Raw genomic sequence first — 20246 nt, 5'->3', positions numbered from 1 at the left:
TTCTCCTCTGCTGAGCCTACTCTCAGATATACTTTATGAGACTCACTCAAATTCAGTTCAGATTGAGCTCTGTCCATTTCTCTGGCTTCTGCAGTCTTATTCCAGGGGATAACACTGGGTATTGGTAAATCTTGCACCCTCTAGCCCCGCCATATGGAGAAGGCTCCAGAGTGCTCTTAACCCCCATTCTTTACACACATCCGTTCCAGTAGAGAGGAGCTGAAGTGAGTGGACAGAAGGGCCACCTCTGTGGCTTCACTCCTACTGCATGGATACCAGATATGAACAGATGAAACTGCCTTAAGATCTCAAAAACCGTTAACTCCTCAGCAGGAGGGATCATCTTGATACGTCTAAACATTTTCGTAAAGACTGCCTCATTCTTATCTCTCATAATCTGATGATTACTTAGTGCGTCATAACCATTTAATTCTGAATTGTCGTATTTTGTATGGATGGTTGGCTTTTAAATGATAAGACTCGATTAGCATTTGTAAGTAACGTCAGTACAGGGCAGCATTAATGAATTTAAAGTCATCTCTTAAAAATAAGCCAAATGCGTGAATAAGTTTTCATCTGAGGCTCCCTAGCAAAGGAATTGGTTTGGGGTCAGCCAAATGAGACCTCAGAGCAATGGAGCACTCAAATTGTCTCATGTTCAGGATGATAGGCTCACCAGCCTTCTCCAGTCAGACTTTCCTGGAAAGAGTGACTCTATATTAGTTAATAAGTTCAAAACAGTATATTAATCAACCAGATTAATTGAAATTAATTTAATCCCTCATCTAGTCATTTACCACTATAGGATCAATGTTTATTCAGCTATTGACTCTGGGGATAGCTCTGCTGTTAAGAACTGCAGACTCTTTATAAACTCTGTAAAGTCTAATTTATAAAAGAGAACCAAATTGATCATTCATTCATTCATTCTCCATCCTGTATGGGAAATAAGGCCTATTTTCATCTTCAAGGCCATTTTAAAGGCTGGGGAGAACAAGAGAAAAGAAAAAGAAGCCGCAGGAAGATGATCAGGAAGGCACCTAAAATCATGGATGTTTATACCTAAAAGAGACCTTGGAGACTCACGTAGCACCTGCACCTTCCTGCCCTCATCCCTTTACAAATGAAGATGCGCGGGCTGAGAAAGATTTAACCATGATCTCGTCCAGCTCTCAAATTCCACCGACCTGCAAATTTCAATGAATCCACTCTATCGATTTTTGGAGGTGCTCTCAGAACATGAGGAGGCTTAATCAATATGGGGAATTATTAATAAATACCACCAATCATCATCAGCTCTACCTTTGTTTGATGGTAGAGACACCCTCAAGCACTTTAGCTTGTTTGTCAGATAAACAAAGCAAACCAGAAACTACAGCTAAGCATCTTCCGTATTTGGGATCGTCACCACAACAGCAGGAGCTATGCCAAAGATCTTCAGTGAAAGGAAAAACAGTGAGGATTCGTTTGCTCACTGTCAGGGTCAGAACTAAGCCTTGGCCAGCCTCTTCTCTAGGGTAAGGCGTGAGCATCTAGGCTTCTTCTGTGTATCTCTTGTTGCTTAATTGTGTCTCCATTAAGGGTGCATATCCTTTTCGAAGTCTTCTATATTGAAGGAAAATCAGCAGTGCAAAAAGACCAACCAAGACCACCAGCATCCCCATAACCACTGAGAGGGTTGTGGTCCAATCTGAAGTTTCTTCAACTGAAATTAAAGCAGAAGAGAAGGGTCTATGATTGGGATTTTCATCGGCTGAATGAATACTCTTAGAAAAGGGAAGAATAAACCTATTATTAGCCTTTCACATGCACTTTTGTTGATAAAGCAAAACTACACTGGCTGGAATAAAATTTATCTTCTCCTTCCTTACCAACTATTTATCATATCCACAATTGTTTTTCTGGAGGAAGTGGGAAATTGCATTCCATTATTTGAATGTAGATTATTGCATTTTAAAAATTTCTTACGATAAATACTTACACAGAATAAACCCTCCAAGGAAGTATATAACTACTTTTGTGAGTTAGAAACTCATTTGTAAAAATGCATGCTAAAATGGTATCTGGGGAACTGCAAAATATACAACATTCAGGTCTAGAAATTCTTCTATTGTCTCTACCTTTTTCATGGGGTGACAAGTGAGTAAGACAAATGAGATTGGCTATTATAACAGGAGACATTCAATAGCAAGGGCAGAAGGAATTTGGACCCATTTAAATAGTTGTGAATAAAATGTGACTCATCACATGATAAATCCAATCCTCTATTCAAATATATTTTATAAGCACTTTGCCACAAAATTAATGGATTTCATTTTTTGTTGTTTCCTTAAAAATTATCATATCCTTGGCCAGCTGTTCTTAAATTCCGTTTCTCTGAACTGGGTTCTTGTTCTATACTCTACACTTCTCTAAATGTAAGATTGTCCTTCTACTTATTTCCTTCCAATCCCACAGAGGACCCTGACTCATCACAGTGGGGTTTCTCCAAGAGGATTTTAATTTGTCTCTTCCTGCAACAATCCGGCAGGATCTATTGCCCTCCTCATCTTCTTAAAACGCAGATTTTTATTCTGTCATTTCTTGGTTCAGGAGCCAAAAATGATTGCCTTTGTTATTGTCCAAACTCCTCTGCCTAGCTTTTTTTTAGTTACTTATTTTTTTTTAATTGTGGGAAAATACACATTACATATATTTTGCCACCTTAACCATTTTTAAATTAAGTTCCGTGACATTAAATACATTCACATTGTTGTGCAGTCATCACCACCATCCACCCACAGAACTTTTTTCTCTTGCAAAACCGAAATAGTAATTCCCCAATTCTCCATTCCCTCCTTAGCATAAGGTCTTCAAGATTCACCCATGTTACAGCATGTGACGGGATTTCCTTCCTTTTTTAAGACTGAATAATATCCCATTGTATGTATCGCCCACATTTTTTTTATCCATTCATCTGTCAGTGGGCACTTGGGCGGCTTCCACCTTTGTCTGTTGTGAATAACGCTGCTTTGACCAGAGGTGTACAAATATCTCATTACTTGCCTTCAATTCTTTGAGGGTATATATATGTCCAGAAGCAGAATTGCTGGATCGTGTGGTAATTCTACATTTAATTTTTTGAGGGGCTGCCATATTGTTTTCCACATGAGCCTACGCTAACATTCCCACCAGCAGTGCACGAGGATTCCATTTTCTCCACATTCTCATCAACACTTGTTACTGTCTGCTTTCTGGGTAGTAACCCTCTTAATGGGTGTAGAGTGGCATCTCCTTGTGGTTTTTGCCCAGCTTTTAAAGCGCTCAGTAACCAGGCCCTTCTCTCAAATCCAACTTTAATTCACAGTTATCTACCCAAGCCTGCCACTACAACCAGACCTTCTTCTCATGGTCCTCTATATAGACTACATGTGTCTTTCACAGCCCTGTTCCCTGCCCTTCTTCAATCTAAAATGCTCCCTTCTTTCCCCCTCACCTACCTAAGACCTACCATCTCTTCAATCTAGTTCAAGACCCAGCTCCTTTCCCAAATCCCTCTCTCCTTTCTCCAACCTTTTGTTATAGTTTTGTCTCCCCAGGCAGGATTGTAAATTTCTTTGTCAACCCAATAAATGAATGTAATTTGCATCTTCTAATGAGTTAGTGCATTCTGGGCATATTTAGACTGTTGGTCTGTACCTGTTAATTGGCTGATGTCAGAGGACATGGAAGCAGGGTCAAAATGCACATTCCAAACTTTCTGATTATTATTATGTTCAATCCCAGAGAAAAGAGAAAAGTTTCAAAGAGATATCCTTAGCTGACCAAAGAACGGAAACTTCAAATCAGTAAGGGGAACAAGCTGCAGTAGATGTAGAACTGGAAGGAAAAACAAAGGACAGGGTCCAGGGTCTGAAAGGCTTTGAAAGTTAGAGAGAGGCAGAGAGAGAGATACGTGACCTCAGAAATCATCTTGATTACTTTGCAGGCTGAGATTTAGGGAAGACAAAATAGACACCAATGGGGAAACGCCACCAGCAGATAGGCCGTATGTTTTTCAGCTTCTTGACAAATTTAGAGATTTTTAAAATTGTTTTACCTTCCTTTCTCAACCTGTCCTAAGATTCTTTAAATGGCACATGGCGCTATACTGGGGCCTGGGCAAATAAAAAAATATATGCCCCTACATACACTTATCAAAATATCCTCCCATATTTTGAACCAGGTGGAAAAGCTAACAAAAAACCTACAACTTAAAAACATGACTTCAAAAAATTCATTAAATAAGAAAATGTACACATGAAGCCCGGTGCAGCCCAATCTATTGGCAGGCCATTGTCATCTTCACAAACCCATGCAGCAGGTGTGGTACTGGCTAACTGGGGGAAAAAAAAAAATTGGTCTACTTACAAACTGATGCAGGGGTATAAAACAAACAGACAACGACAGCCTGTCTTTAAAATTTTGATAGTGTATTCATCATAGATTTTTTTGCATTAATTTGGGGTTTTGAGAATATTACTCCTTAGCTCAGTTACTGAGTTTTTGGCCTGCCCTTGAACTTCGTGCCTGAGGCAGGTGCTGCCTCTGCCTCACCATAAGCCCAGCCTTACCTTCAGGTCTTGCTAGTTCCCATCCATAGGTGGCTAGTGCGTTTTGATTTTATTGCTTAGGCATTTCAAACCACGGCCAGTTTTCAATTAATTCAAGTAGAATTGTCAAATCGGGTGTAGATACTTTCCCTGTGAAATAAGTTCTCTTAACAACTTCTAATTTTCTAAAACAAGAGTCATCCAACCAGTCCCTTTTCTGATGTTTAATTGGTAGTTTAAAGGCTCATTTTGGTAAATATAGATACTCTATAAAATTGCCGAGACGCTTAACTAGACCTGAGTACTTCAATGTAAGGTCGGGGCTTACGCTAAAAAGAAAGGAAAAAGGAAAGAAAGCTTCTTTAGAAGATGAACGAATCATGCATTTAGAAGTTGCATTAGTTACCTGGCAGATCAATGGCATAGCTATAGCCAAGCTGGTCTGCAGTTAAAAAGAGTTCCTCATTAGTCACCGGAGGGAAGAAAGGAACCATGTTATACATCCGATTGTGACCAATGGGTGCCAGCTCCTGAGGCCAGGCATCCGCAGGGGGATTGAATCTTTTCATCCACTCGTCAAAAACGGCATCAGTAAAGGAATGAAGGACCTGCAAGACAGTTGAACGTGGTGTTAACATTGATAGGTCTGTTCCAATCAGACCAATCTGAGTGGAACTTTCTCTAAAATGAAATGGGGTTGGTTCTTCTTGACATCAGGAACTTCTTGGTGACATACCCACTGGCATTTTTAGTGAAGTTTCCAAGGCTGTATGGCATATCTCTCCAAACAGGATTATAAACCCCTTTGTTAAGACAAATGAAAGTTCACGTTGCAGATTTAACATTGGTTTAGGAATATGTGAGGCCTTCAACAAATGCATGTTAATTATTAGGTTCAGAAAAAAAGGCAAGTGTGATGAGATATATAGTGTAGTCAATATTCAGATGCTTTGGTTTTAACAAGAGAGAAAGGAAACGTGTTTACCAGTATTATAATACAAATGGATAGTTTTTTTAAAAAAGACAGAAAGAAAAGAAAAGAAAAAAGAAAGAAAGAAAACATCCAAAATGGGTGTTCAAATTTTTCTCACCAGGAACACCCTTCTATGTGCTCATTTTATAACCCTATCGTCTGAATTCTCAGTGTTACGCCAGCAAAAGTCTAAAAACATTGTAATGTGCATAGTGCTCAGTTTTATTTTCTCAAGGAAGCTAAGTCCTTTTCAAATACAGCAATTATTACATGTTTTAAAATATTAACAGCAAAATTTCACATCTATAGTCCTGATTTTGCAGCAGGACATAAATGTGAGAGGTCAGCCCAGGTGGTTAGAGGTTCTCTTTCATTCCTAGACTGTCGTTCAGGGAGCCCAGGGGTCCTGTCTGCTTTTCCTTCCCTGCTGTGTCCCCAGGGCCTGTCAACCCAGGGTTTGTTGCAAGGGGGAAGGGGGACACTTATTTCAATAAATCCTTGTTAAATGAATTCGTTTACCAATTTACCAATTATAGAGCTGGTCGAATTATACTATAACTTGTTATTTGTTTATCAATTTCCCCTAACAAGACCCCTGACTCCTAAAAGCCAGAGATAAGGCCTTTTCACCTTTGAAGTTTCAGGCTTAGCATACAACTTGGACAGAGTTGATACTTAATAAGTTTCTGTTAGCTGATGACAGTGCCATGCAAATTAGTTTTATATTTTGTACAATTCAGCCAAACAGGCCTCTTTCTAGCAAGTGCTATTTCCCTCTGTCTGCAATCCTGTTCCTTCTGTTTTCTGGCATCAGAGTCTTTCAAGACAAACTCAGTGGTCCCTGCACTGAGACATCTTCCCTGACTGCCCTCAGTCTGAATTCTTAGTCCTTTGCACTTCTTAACCCTTTTAACTGCATTGCCCTTCTGGCTTGTATTACTGTTGTTTATTTAGTAGATAATAGTTTCAAATCTTACCCAAGGTTCCTTGTAGTTAGTTCACCCATTCAGGCAACAGTGAGAGCTTTCTACATTCAGGATAGTAAAAAGAATCAAGTGATTTACTCAGGGGATTTTTTTCCTGAATGGATTTTTAAAGTTCATGGCAGAGACAATCATGGTAAAAATCAAAACATCAAATTGTAAGACGTGGGCTTTCACAGAGAGAAAGGATTTTCTGAGTTCTGAAATCTTGGCTTTGAGTAACAAACTTTAAACCCCGGAGGAATAAAGGCATAGGGTTTATCGCATGAGCAACAACTTTAGAAGAACACATGATAATGCTAGTGACCAATGTTTCCCACAAGTAGAGTTCAGGAACAGTTCATCTTTGAGAAGGGGCCTCAGCCCTGGAAAAGGAGCTAAGTGTTAGTTGTTGGTGTGGGTCCCTGAAAATAATATCACATGCCCTAAATCCTGGAAAATCCACATAAGGTTAAGAGGTTCCCAGAGAGGGCAATTGTGCTTCCTTCTCCAGGTGTAGCCTCGGGAGCCTGCCAGCCTCAAACAGAAGTTTTGCCTCAAGCATGGAGCCCAAGCAATAGATGTACAGTGTCTAAGGGTAGCAAGCACTGCGGGTTGCTTACCCAATAGCCTTTCTCTGCTTTTTCCACAGTAACTTCCTTTGTGTTTGGGGTGAAACAATGTGTCAAGTTATCCATGAGATTTAACTGCAAGTCATTGGATTGGACTTCTAGGACATTTCGTTAAAGGTGGTTTTCTCCCTTAAAAGTGTCCCCTTTTCCTTTTCCATCTCTCCTTGCTGCTTCCTGGTACATGGATGTGATGGCTGAAGCTGCAGCAGCCATCTTAGCAGCTAACAAGCAAAGTTAAGAAAAGAAGCCACTCACCAAGGATGGTAAAACAGAAAGACAGAAGGTGTTCATGGTGACTATGGAGCTACTATACCAGCCTTGGACTGCCTGCCACTGGAGGTCTTATACACAAAGAGAAAAATAAACCTCTTTTTTGTTTAGGCTTCTGTAATTTTGGTTTCCTGTTTTAATCAGCTGAACCAAATGCTAAGTGATACACAGAAAAAGGGGTGTGCCAGAATGTATTTTCCAAGAAAGGCCATACAGCATATCTTGAACTTTTAGATACTGTTTGAGTTCAAGTGAGAGATCAAATTGTGATTTACGAAAAGAAATAAGAGACTCTCAGGGCATAGAAAGATGCAGATTCAATGCTGTAAGTGGTAAATAACTGGGTGAAAGCACTAGAATTCACCCAGCACAAAGTGTAAATAATTAAGGAGGGGACAACACTCTAAAGCAATTCATAATTTGGAGAGATAAAAGAACAGGGGAAGAGTAAGAAGGAGAGATTATAGGTCTCAGAAGGGTTGTTAAACCTTATACAATAAAAGCTCTAGTAGGAACTACACACGGAGTACCCAACTTATAGAATGTAGTAAAAAAAAAAAAAAGGCCAGTGTGTGCCAAGAAGATGCAAAAAAGGCAACAGACAAAATGCTGTGAGCAACAATGTATCCAGAGGCTAGAAAGAGAAGTAGTGCAACCTGGAGACTCGGTATTTTTGATAAAGTTGTGAACATTATTCCTAAACGAAATACCCTGAATTGCTGTTGAGAAACTAATGGTATGTTTGTTGGACACAGGTTGAAAATAAGCTAAGTTAATATCTCTGTAAAGGTCAAATTGTAATTTGACAATAATAAATAAAAACAAAACAAAGTAAAAGTAAACTGTTGTTGACTTACATCTGCTATCGAGATTCATAGTTATATTTTGGCATTAATAATTGAGTGCTTCAGAAATGAGGTTACAAATTTTGGTATAAAACTTATTCTATCTTGTTCCAACAAAGTGTGGATAGGTACAGGAAGAAAAAAAGAAACTACTAAATTTCAACTTGCGAGGCAGTACTGAAGAAAATGTGATTACATGGGTTTTCAAGGTAAAAATTTTTAAATGTAACCCTTGAAGAAGAAAGCAACTGATCAACAAATGTTGTGCTTACAGGCATAAAGAAACTTAATAAAGTACAGGGAAAGCATGCATATCTTTCTCAAGATCATTGGAGCATAAAGTTACTACCAAACTTAACCTTCATTTAAATGGCTGCAAATTCAGATTCCGGCCACATGGAATCTCGTGGTGACAAGAGAAGAGTATCTGTGCCTGGGGGAAGATCACTATCGAAACCTGAGGCTGACTGAAAAGACATCTGTACTTTACCAAAGACCAGCTCACTGTGGTTTTCACCACTTGAGTTCATGTATTACTATCCAGAAGATGTCACTCATAATCAGAGTGGATCTTATTGTGGTAACATGATGATGCTCTGGTCCTCTAAGAATTCATATCTGAGCATTTAAAAGTCACATGATAGACACACAGTTCCATGTGAGGAGCTCTAATTTAAAACTTAAGTTAGAAGTCACAAGTAAAAAGTTGGGTCCGAATTTCTAAATGAGAGAATTCCTAATGGTAACTCCTAAAAAACATAGTTAACCATGCTTGTTATTTTATGGTATCAATAATATTTCTTTATTCTTGCCTTGTTCTGTCAAGGATTTGAAGCAGTGTATAGTCAAGATGTTGGTTTTACATACCTAAATAAGCCATATGTAATAGGCATGAAATAGTTACACAACACCCAACTTCTACTTAGCTGACTAAGCTCTCCCACAGGGACCTGAGTACTCCATAGACAGCACATTCAGTGAGAGAGAAGAAACCACCAGAGAAAATGGGCATTTGAATAATAATAGTCTCCTGGGCAGTGCTCAGCCCGGATGGTGCGTGTTTCCCATTTTGCTATAATTTTCTCTCCCTATCCTTTTCTACCCACTCTCTCATTGCATCCTGAGCAGACAGAATAGAAGGTATTTTTCAGGCATTTTGGAGGAGTTACATAGGGAAAGCACCCTTTCTGCACAAAAGATTTGTATAATAACATTGGATACAAAATATACCTATGTATACATAAAATTATACAGTATACACTGTATATAAGATATGATAGCATGCATATAAGAAGAAATATCAAGAGCATTAGGAACTCAGTTGCTATACCCTTGAGGAAGAAAGCTTGTAGTTTAAGCATTAAATTTGGAACAAATGCAAACAGAGAACACAGGAGAGTTCTGCTATTCGTATGTCAATTTAAAAGATGCGATGTATGCTGAACTGCATACATCATAGGCAGACAATACAGGTTGAAAAGAGAGGCCCAGGGTGATGTTAGAAGAGATTCTAGAGAAGAACTGAGATACTCCCAGGCCATTCAAGACTAAGGGACCACCAAAGCTCTAGGAGAGAGGAACTCAAATGAATGCTAGAACCATCTTAGATTTGTATATAAATTATGGTTTGCTGTTATACTACTTAATTCATCAATAATGAAGCGTATATAGTTCATCTCTTAGTTACAGGTTTAGTTCTTCTCAGTACAGTATGTGTTTATCCTTATAAAGTCTAGAGTTGAAAAAGAACCCCTTCAGCTCCATTTAGCCATTTAGCATATGCAAGTTAAAACTCAAACCATCCCTACAAATTATTGTGTATAAAATCAGCCACAAGGATATACTGTACAGCACAGGGAATATAGCCAATGTTTTAAAATAACTATAAGCTAAATATAACATTTAAAAATTGTGAATCACTATATTGTACACCTGTAACCTGTATAATATTGTACATCAACTATACCTCAATAAAAAAAAGAGTAAATAAGAGTATATCACAATAGAATGCGATACACACTTCAGTCAAGAGTATTTCTTGTACCTAATTAAATATTATTAGAGCTTTTCAATTATTAAAAATAAAATAAAATAAAACCACCCAGACTGAGCCTATAGAAACCATGCCACCCTGGGAGCTCCTGCCCAAGCAGGTGGCCAGCCACCCTTTCTGGCACCTCAGCTCTTGTAAAATTCACCAAGATGTTATGCTACTTAGGAATCAGTGGCTGTCTATCTCAGTTATTTAAAAATACATATATTAAATAAGTAAATGTGGCATTTTAAAGTCATGAATCCTTACTCATGACAAAACCAATGTCCTATCTTTTCAAAAGTCAAGGGAAATTATTCAGACCTGCCTCACCAATTAGTGTTAATTCCTATCAACATGATCTAACAGGACAATGTGTCCTCAGCTATAATGAAAGCAACGGTGAAGTGATCAAATTAGAATTGTCTAAACTGACAAGAGGCAAAATTGTAGCTGGAAGACTCCACGTGGGGAAATTTTTGAGGAGAAAACTTTTCTTATAATCTCTGCTCAGCCACTTACTAGTTCAACTGATGTTGTACTCACCTCTTAGCCTCTCTGAACTTTATTTTCCCCGTATTTAAAACGAGGAGAGTTGTTTACCAGACACAGCTTGTGAACTTAAAGGATTATGTTTGCATGGCATCTAGCGTAGGGACACGTTAATAGATGCTAATAATTTACTGCACATCAACTAAGTACTAACCACTAAAGAACCTAACCACTGTTCTGGAGACTGGATATTGTATCCATGATCACATTAGCTTCCCTTCAGCTAGTGAAATCTAGAAAACACATCTTTATATGAACAGAGTATTAGGTTTCCAAGAAAAATAAAATATCAAAAGAGGATGCTGTATTTGTTACTAACTTACATAGAGAATAAATCATTTAACTAATTCTCTTAAGAACCTTTATTTTTTTTTGCTCTTCCCAGAAGTCATTATCCTACATGAACAGACAGATCACAGAGAAGGAAATGCAAATGGTTCTTTAAATATGTGAAAAGATGTTGAACTTCACTTAGAAGAAAAGAAATGAAAATTAAATTCACTGAAATATTTTCACTTATCAGATTGGCAAAGATGAAAAAGTGTAATAACATACCATATTAATGAGAAAGAGTGGGGGAATTGTCCCTCTGCTACATAGCTGGTCGGAGAAAAAAATCATTCAACCTCCCAGAGGGCAATTTGGCAACATCTATCAAAATTTCAAATGCGTTTATTTAACTTCTGAGCCCATGATTCTACCCTCTTGACTTATCCTACATGTTCATTTATTGCTGTATTGTTTGTAAAGCAAAAGATTAGAAACCACCTAAACGTCCATCAGTAGGAGACCAATTTCAGGAAAAATTCATGCTATAGAATACCATGCGGCCTTTAAAAAACAAAGTGTTTAGAATAGGTAAAACAAACAAACAAATGAAAGAGTAAAACAAAGTCACAAAAGTGTCTATAGTATGCTGCCATCTGTATAAAAAAGAGAAATATTATACATAAATATATGTGCTTGTATATCTATAAAATATATCTGGAAGAATAGGGAAAAATGGGAATGGATAGCTGGGAGATGCTATTGACACAGGGACTTCATTTTGTGCCTTTTACATTTGAACCTCTTATAATGTTATAAATTTTTTTAATTAAAAAATTTAGGAAACTATGTAACAACCTAAAAATGTGTGCATTATATTGGCAACTATATAAACATATAAGAATATGAAACAAAATAAGTAGAAATATTGAAATGAAATTATGGACATCTAAAAACTTTTTGCCAATATTTCTGCAATTATGAATCATTAAACCATTAATACATTTAAAATTGACATAAAACAATGTTATTTTAATTACTCAAGGTATTACTCTATGACTTTTTAAGAAAGATAAATATAATAGACCCGTTTTTAAGTGCTTTGCTCTTGATGGGAGAAAAGCAATGTAAGTGCTTTGCTCTTGATGGGAGAAAAGCAATGTCCTATATACTTCTTTTGTAAAATTTCAACTAAACTCATACTAACTCAGAAGTATTTTATATTTGCTACTATGACCTATTAATTTTAGTAATTTTATTGCAGCCTAGAAAAGTAGAGTCAGATAAGGTCTTACAGGCTTAACTTAGTGTAATCCATTAGATCTTTGTCTTTAGAAACTCATTTTCTCTTTTCTTGCTTTATATTCTTAAATTCCTTTCTTATCCAAATGATTGTCATTGTTAAGAAATACAAATAAACAACAAGGTTTTACTGTATACCACAGGGAACTATATTCAACATCTTGTAATAATCTAATAACCTATAATAGCTATAATGGAAAAGAATCTGAAAAAGAATATATATACATATACATACAATATTGTGTTAGTTTCAGGTGTGAAGTAAAGTGATTCAGTTACATATATAATATACACAATATTATATGTAAATAAATTGACTATAGCTTAATAAAAAAAGAAAGAAAGAAATACAAATGGCAATAAGGCTGCTTGTATGTCTTAATTCCATTTAGAATTTCAGCATATAAGGTGAAGAACAGACACATGAGCTATTCAGTGAGTACTAACCATGAAACCTATGAATCTCCTAGCTACTGTGGAATTGAAAGAATTACAACTTGCCAAATGTAACTTTCTAGGAGGATAATATCCAAATACACTTTAAGAATATTATCTTTAGGAATTGGGAAGAAAGTTACTAGTCTCTAACATAGTTTCTTTTGTGGCAGTTAACTATTTAACTTTATAGTCTATTGGTTTCCCTCTTTTTTTTCTTTTCTAGGTTATACCTACATTTAATATTGAAAACAGAACTACTTAGCACTCCTGTGACCTAATCTTATTTTCCATGATAAATGTGTGCATTTCCTTCAATTACCTTAAAATTAGAATTTCAGAGATTGGTTCAGAGTTTTTCCTACATTTTAGCATTATACCTTCTTATACTCATTATTGCAATCACATACAACTTTGTATTTCTCTTGCTTGAAGAGATTTCAGAAAAATAAATTTAATAAATGTTATATGCAATGTTTTTGCATAAATTGACTCATGAATTTGAAATTCCAGAAGCTATAACTCTGTTAACTTAAGTGCTTTAACCTGGCTTTCAATACTGTTGAAGCTGAATTGGCTTCAACATGAAACTCTTTGCAAACAGCCTAAAGTAACTGTGAGTTCTGGAACTGGTGCCAAAACATTACTCCTTTCGTGCCTTCAGAGAAGGGCTGTGGCTTTTTGTCTATTTATATATACATAACTTATACCAAAGAAAACAAAATTTTAAATATTAAAGGTATTAAAAGTAATGAAGACAAGGACAATTAAACAACTAGTGTCTTTGAACTACATGTAAGTCACAGAATTCCTCATCCGTAAAGTCATAAAGTGGGCTTCTAACTAGAGCAGGAAGAGAAAGATGACTAAAGAGACATCTGTACTGCAGAGAAGACACTGATCCCTTCAAGCTGGGGTTGGCAAACTAAAGCCTGCTGGGTAAATAGGGCTCGCAGCCTGTTCTTGTAAATAAAGTTTTATTAGAACACCACACTTGTAGGCAGAGGGGGGAGGGGGGCCCCTGGTGGAAAAGAACCAGATATAGCTTTTCGACATAAGAGAGGCCATTTTAAGCCTAAGCCGTTTTGTGATCTAAGCCTGTCCTCAATGCTTGCCCTTGAACAGGCCTCAGTAATAACAATTTTAAGGAAACAAAAGAACAAACTGACTGTTATCAGGCAAGAGAAGTTAACTATAGCAAAGACAACAAATTAGTTGTAAAAACTCTCAGTTCCGTTTCAAGGGTAAAGATTAGCCTGAAGCACTTTCTTGAGCTGTTCTGAAGAATCTAAACCCGACTCTAGCGCTCAACCACCCAGTGGAAGCTAGGATGATGATGTTAACCTTTTCTGACTTGTGACTTCAATCAACTAAAGCTTGGACTCTGTCGACCTTTGCCCCAGTTCTATGCTGAATCTCCTCTGCACAAGCCCCTTCATGAATATTCATGTACCCTTAGCTTAAAACTTCCCCAATTTTGCTGTTCCCAGAGACACTGCTTTGGGAAATATCCCCAGTCTTCTCCTTACTTGCTGCAAGCAATAAATCCTTCCTTCTCCGGATCAGTCTTTGGCTTGGTTGTGTCTTTTGGCTCAATGTCTGCCAAGAGACTGAACCCAGTCTTTGAGTAATACACTCACTTGTTCATGTATTGTCTATGGCTGCTTTCATGTTACAGTGGCAGGGTTGCATAGCTGCAACAGAGATCATCTGGCCTGCAAAGCCTAAAACACGTGCTATCTGGCCATTGACAGAAAAATGTTGTCAAGCCCTGCACACTTAGTGGGTTTCCTCAAAATAAGGACATAAGATTTGGCAATCCTTGAGACTTAGGATTGAAAATCAAATTACTAGCAACTACAGAAATGCAAATCAAAACTACAGTGAGGTATCACCTCACACCAGTCAGAATGGCCATCATCAAAAAATCTACAAACAATAAATGCTGGAGAGGGTGTGGTGAAAAGGGAACCCTCTTGCACTGTTGGTGGGAATGTAAATTGATACAGCCACTATGGAGAACAGTATGGAGGTGCCTTAAAAAACTAAAAATAGAACTACCATACGACCCAGCAGTCCCACTACTCGGCATATACCCTGAGAAAACCGTAATTCAAAAAGAGTCATGTACCACAATGTTCATTGTAGCTCTATTTACAATAGCCAGGACATGGAAGCAACCTAAGTGTCCATCGACCGATGAATGGATAAAGAAGATGTGGCACATATATACAATGGAATATTACTCAGCCATAAAAAGAAACGAAATTGAGTTATTTGTAGTGAGGTGGATGGACCTAGAGTCTGTCATACAGAGTGAAGTAAGTCAGAAAGAGAAAAACAAATACCGTACTCTAACACATATATATGGAATCTAAAAAAATAAAGTGGTTCTGAAGAACCTAGGGGCAGTACAGGAATAAAGACGCAGACGTAGAGAATGGACTTGAGGACATGGGGAGGGGGAAGGGTAAGCTGGGACAAAGTGAAAGAGTGGCATGGACATATATACAGTACCAAATGTAAAATAGATAGCTAGTGGGAAGCAGCCGCATAGTACAGGGAGATCAGCTCAGTGCTTTGTGACCACCTAGAGGGGTGGGATAGGGAGAGTGGGAGGGAGACGCAAGAGGGAGGAGATATAGGGATATATGTATATGCATAGCTGATTCACTTTGTTATAAAGCAGAAACTAACACACGATTGTAAAGCAATTATACCCCAATAAAGATGTATAAAAAAAAAAAATTACTACCATCACCATTATTACCTTTGGTAGGAGTGAAAGGTCTGGGTTTAATCCTCAATTCGTCAGAGGATTCTGCTGTTCTACTCATAATATTTTGGAGTACTGGGTAGGAGTGACATTTTTTCTTATGAATATGAGTTGTATGTACAAATTATATAGTTTAAAATGTGTGTTTTAATAAAAACTTATTTAGAGACATATGGTGTCAATAGATGTGTAGATAGATAGCAGAGGAGGTAGACATCAAAATGCTTGGCATAATCTGATGGCTGAAATGATAGCCTGAAAAGTGATGTGAGATATCAAGTTAGAGCCAGGGAACAAGGATCATCCTACAGAAGAACAAAGATGGCAATGGAGGACTCACAGACAAGCCCCCACCTTGTTAGAAGTTGGGACCAATAGTCCACATTTCTGATATTCTGATGGCAAAAGCAGCTCATTTTTAGCCAGAATCCTTTGTGAAGTGAGGGAAGCCAGGACCAAACACCAAACAGAGCTTTGGACCTCAGGTACCTGGGCATCATGCAAGGGTCACAGTACCTGCACAGTACTTCCAGCCCATCACTTACCTTCAACACCACTCATCCCACCAATGAAAAATCACTCATCATTATGCTGATGTACGATATGTTATGCTAAATTATGGTATAATTTATAATATTATTATGCTAACTTATGAATCCACCTCTGGACTGTAAACTCCCATCTAGGGTCATTCCAAAGCTAACCATCTCTAAAGTACAGGTTTCTGATGAGGGAACTTCAAATGCTATCTAACCACCCCTATGCTGTAGATTTAAATTAACTTACATATGCATACATCCCATTCACACAGAGAATAAAACACACACCAAACCTTAATCTTGTTGTAAAGCACATAAATCCAACACATTATCTAGAAAATGTTTCATCTCTTCTGAGTCTCTGAACATACCACAAAAACAGGATCATTGGCAGCAGAATGTGGCAAAGCATTTGTCCCGTTCAGGAAGGAATGAACCAAATTATGAAGGTTCATCACTTGAGAGTCCAGGGTCCCGTCTGCTTTATCAAATCCCTCCAGGGCATTCCTGAGAGAAATCAGTATGTCAGCGACAAGAGTCATGAATTGATAAAGGTCCCTTTGTATTGTTTCCAGCCTAGATAATAGTCTTCTATTTTGAGATTGTGTCGGGAAATGGGAAGCTCTGTTGTAGCTAAGAATTAGCGACAACCTTTAATGAGATCTTCTAAAGAGAAGGAAACTCCTAATCCATGCTACTTCCGCACCTGCTCGGTTGGAGTCTATATCTTTTGTGTACTGTATGACAATTATTTACCGTCATACCTGTCTCCCATGCCAGATGTGAACTCCTAGAGGACAGAGACTGTGGTTTCTTCAAATTTGTATTTCCAGGTCTCAGTACCATGCCCAGCACATGGTCTGAGATCAATAAATATTTTTTTGAATTAACATATAATCTTATGTTCCTATTTCTGCACTAAATAGATCTGCTGTTTGACTGTAATACATTCAGCATTCTAAACATATCCCCAAATTCCCCTTATCTTTCTCTTTTTTCCCCTCCTGATTTTCAGGAAATTTTAATTGTCCATACCCTAACTCAGTGATCCTCAAATTTAAGCATACATCAGAATCACTGGAAAATAAAAATACATATTTCATGCCCCACTTTCAGAGTTTCTGATTCAGTAGGTACAGGCTGGGTCCTAACAACCTGTGGTTCTTTCTACCTAACTCCCAGGTGATGCCAATTATGATGGTCTGGGCACCACACTTTGAAACCCACTCGCTTAACTAAAATCTATATGGAATGCAATCTGTGTCGACTGCACTTGTATCACAATGAAAAACTAATGCATGCTCCTTTTCAAGGTAAAGGTCACCCTTCACCTCACCTTTGACACTATTCTGAGGGACGTGTCCAACCCCAGCACAGACTCTGGGCTCTGCTACACTTGGCACAACCTCTGCAGTAAGTTCAGCCTACCCTGTCCCTGGCTCCAAATAACACACCAGTTGTATAATTTACACACGGTTGAGAGAGAGAATTCAGTTTGGGAGAAGACCATGAGTCTATCTGCCATTCTTTTTTGGAGCTTCTAAGATGTTTGTTTAAAATCTTATTTATTGCCATACATATTTCTCATAATGCTTACTGTCTTTTTAGAGGGAGAAAATTATTAGTTGGCCTTTAAATTTCAAGTATTGTAATGTCATTGCTGTGCTGTAATCTGAGTTGCATTTAATCTGTAATACTCCTCTGAGATCTCAGACCCCAATATTAAGGTCTATGGTTGACATTTTTTTAAGGGAGAAAAGAAAAAGAAAAAACATGAGCAAATATTTCAAAAATACTCTATTTAGTGAGGTGCCTTGGTTCTGAAGACTGTACTTATATGTGTACAGAAATTAGAAATACAAAAGGTGGTTTTGAATGGCTGAGTTAGAAGATATTCAAACTACGCTATTAATGATAATAGGTGGATGATGACTTTCTTGACACTGATGCCCTGTTACCCTCTTTTACCAAGTGCTTTCCTATTACTGAGCTTTGATGTCTCCCAACACCTGGATTTCCTTCCAGTTCATTACAACCACAGCCGTGAAAATCTAAAAGTATTGTAAAATGCCAGGGTCGCAGAGCTCAGAGCACAAACCTGAAGCTAAAGGTAGAGTTCTGGAAGAAAGGAGGATTGTCAAACTTCTTGAGAGACAGGCAATCTTGTATGTCTTTTAAAGTTGGCAATTTCTCACTGCTTCTTCCCACTTGATTTCTTCTCAACAAACCTTCGTAGGTTCCATTACACAGGGTGACCCGGCGGTTGTAGTCATCCAAGCTAAGGTGTGTAAGGAGATTAGAAATAATACGGATAGTATCATAACTTTGAGCCCAGCAAACCAATCAAGGTTATAGTCGTGGTAAAATTTTACTACAGTTACCTTACAAGGGTCAAAAATATGTGGTAAAAGTACTGCTTCCAAAAGCAATTATGGATTAAGGATTTTCAAAAACATAGATGCAGGTAATATGAATCAACACATAAATAATGAAGAAAAATTACCAATCCATTGGAAAGACAGTAAGAGGGTTTACTAGGCAGGACGGTGACTCCTATTATGTGCATCTGAATCTTGAGTAACTGAGGAGAGACCAGGGTAGACTGTATTAATATTGAGCTAAGCCAGTTTTGGCAGAAGTAAAGCCAGGAAAGCATTTCAGGCAAACTGAAGGCAAATGAAGGTGGTCAGAGTGAAAACACATGAAACTATGTGGAGGAGAGGTATGAGGAGAAACGCTGTATTAGAAAATGTTCTAAGGCATTAGGGATGGTTAATTGGTAAACGTGGATGCTGAGAAGGTCCCGTGCCCATAAGATTATATCCTACATGCCTGTTGGGGCCTGGAATTCCACCATCAGAACAGTATTTAATTTGGTAGAGATAAAATTTTAAAGATGTTTCTGTGTGCATTTTAATGGGTGAGGGGATCATACTGGGTGTGTGAGAACAGAATCAGCACACACGTGGGGATGAAAGACGCCAGTACCTAAAAATTAGGCAAAAAACAGCCTCCAAAGCAGCCTTTCCCAAGTGTGTTCCAGTGAGATGGTCTGTGAAATAAGGGTGTCAGGGTCAGATAAGTTTAAGCCCTTCTTGAAAAATAAGAACGCAGTTACTTATGAAAGGCTCTGAGACACTCTAAAATTTTAAAAACCCTTTTAACTCAGAATTCTCTAAATTTATTTGATCAGAGGAATCTCTTTTCACATGCCACCTATTAATAGCCCAAGGCACTATGAGAAATGGTGCCCTTATGGAATGACGTTAAGTCATGTACAAAGCACTTACTACATCCCTATGAGCACTGCCTGGAGGGCTGTAGGAAAAGCTTAGGATGTAGAAGATGGGATCACGGTGAGCTAGATCTAGACCCCCGAAAACACGCGCATGCCCAGCCTGGAGCGTGGACGACGAAGCCCTGTGCCATGGAGCGGTCGAAAGACAAAGGACAAGGGCGCTAGTATAGTGGAGCTCAAAACAGGAGGATCGTGGAGGAAACAAATGAATATAGGAAGACAGAAGAGCTTCTTGGGGAATCTCTTCCTGAGATGTGTGCCAGGAAAGAGAAACAAATTCAAGGAATCACTGAGGACAGAATTCTCTGTGGGGTATGGGCTGCTTGTGTGTTCTTTAGTACTTTCTTTTTTTTCAAATAACAAACATTTGTTGGTGTCACTTACGGTAGAAAAAAGTTTCTACACCAGATGCACATGACCCAATTTTAGCACTTTAGAGATTCGTCTCACCACCCCATTTCCTGTTCCCCTCAACTCCCCAGCACCCTATGGCCCAGCCATATCAGACAGCTTCTAAGGACTTTTCTAACTTCATACATGATGTTCCCTCCATCTAGGACACACCACCCTCCCCTGCCTCTGGCTGAGGGATCTGTGCCTCCTTGAAGTCTCAGGATACTCGTGTCTCCACCTCTTAAAGACTTTCACTGATTCTCTTCTTGGCTTTGGACATACACCTATTAAAATACTTCTCACGTTATATTGTAATTTGTTTACCAGCCTTCTACCTTTGTAAGTATAAAATGATATTCCAAAGGGAAGCTATATTTTATTCATCCTTGTATTCCCAGC

At 38.1% G+C, this 20246-nt stretch overlaps 1 protein-coding gene across 1 annotated transcript in view; it reads right to left on the bottom strand.

Annotated features, from left to right (window-relative positions):
* Window positions 1–1532: 1532 nt before the first annotated feature.
* Window positions 1533–20246, bottom strand: part of DCT (dopachrome tautomerase) — a 30679-nt gene continuing 11965 nt past the window's right edge. Inside the window, exons 5-8 of the mRNA XM_061170724.1 lie at window positions 18255–18434; window positions 16528–16663; window positions 4978–5179; window positions 1533–1711 (exon numbers count right to left, since the gene is read on the bottom strand). Coding sequence (XP_061026707.1) covers window positions 1533–1711; window positions 4978–5179; window positions 16528–16663; window positions 18255–18434 — 697 coding nt within the window. The remainder of the gene's footprint in view (window positions 1712–4977; window positions 5180–16527; window positions 16664–18254; window positions 18435–20246) is intronic.

This window comes from Eubalaena glacialis, chromosome 16, assembly GCF_028564815.1.
Source record: "Eubalaena glacialis isolate mEubGla1 chromosome 16, mEubGla1.1.hap2.+ XY, whole genome shotgun sequence".
Taxonomy (NCBI): Eukaryota; Metazoa; Chordata; class Mammalia; order Artiodactyla; family Balaenidae; genus Eubalaena; species Eubalaena glacialis.
This window is presented reverse-complemented; position numbering and strand designations above follow the sequence as displayed.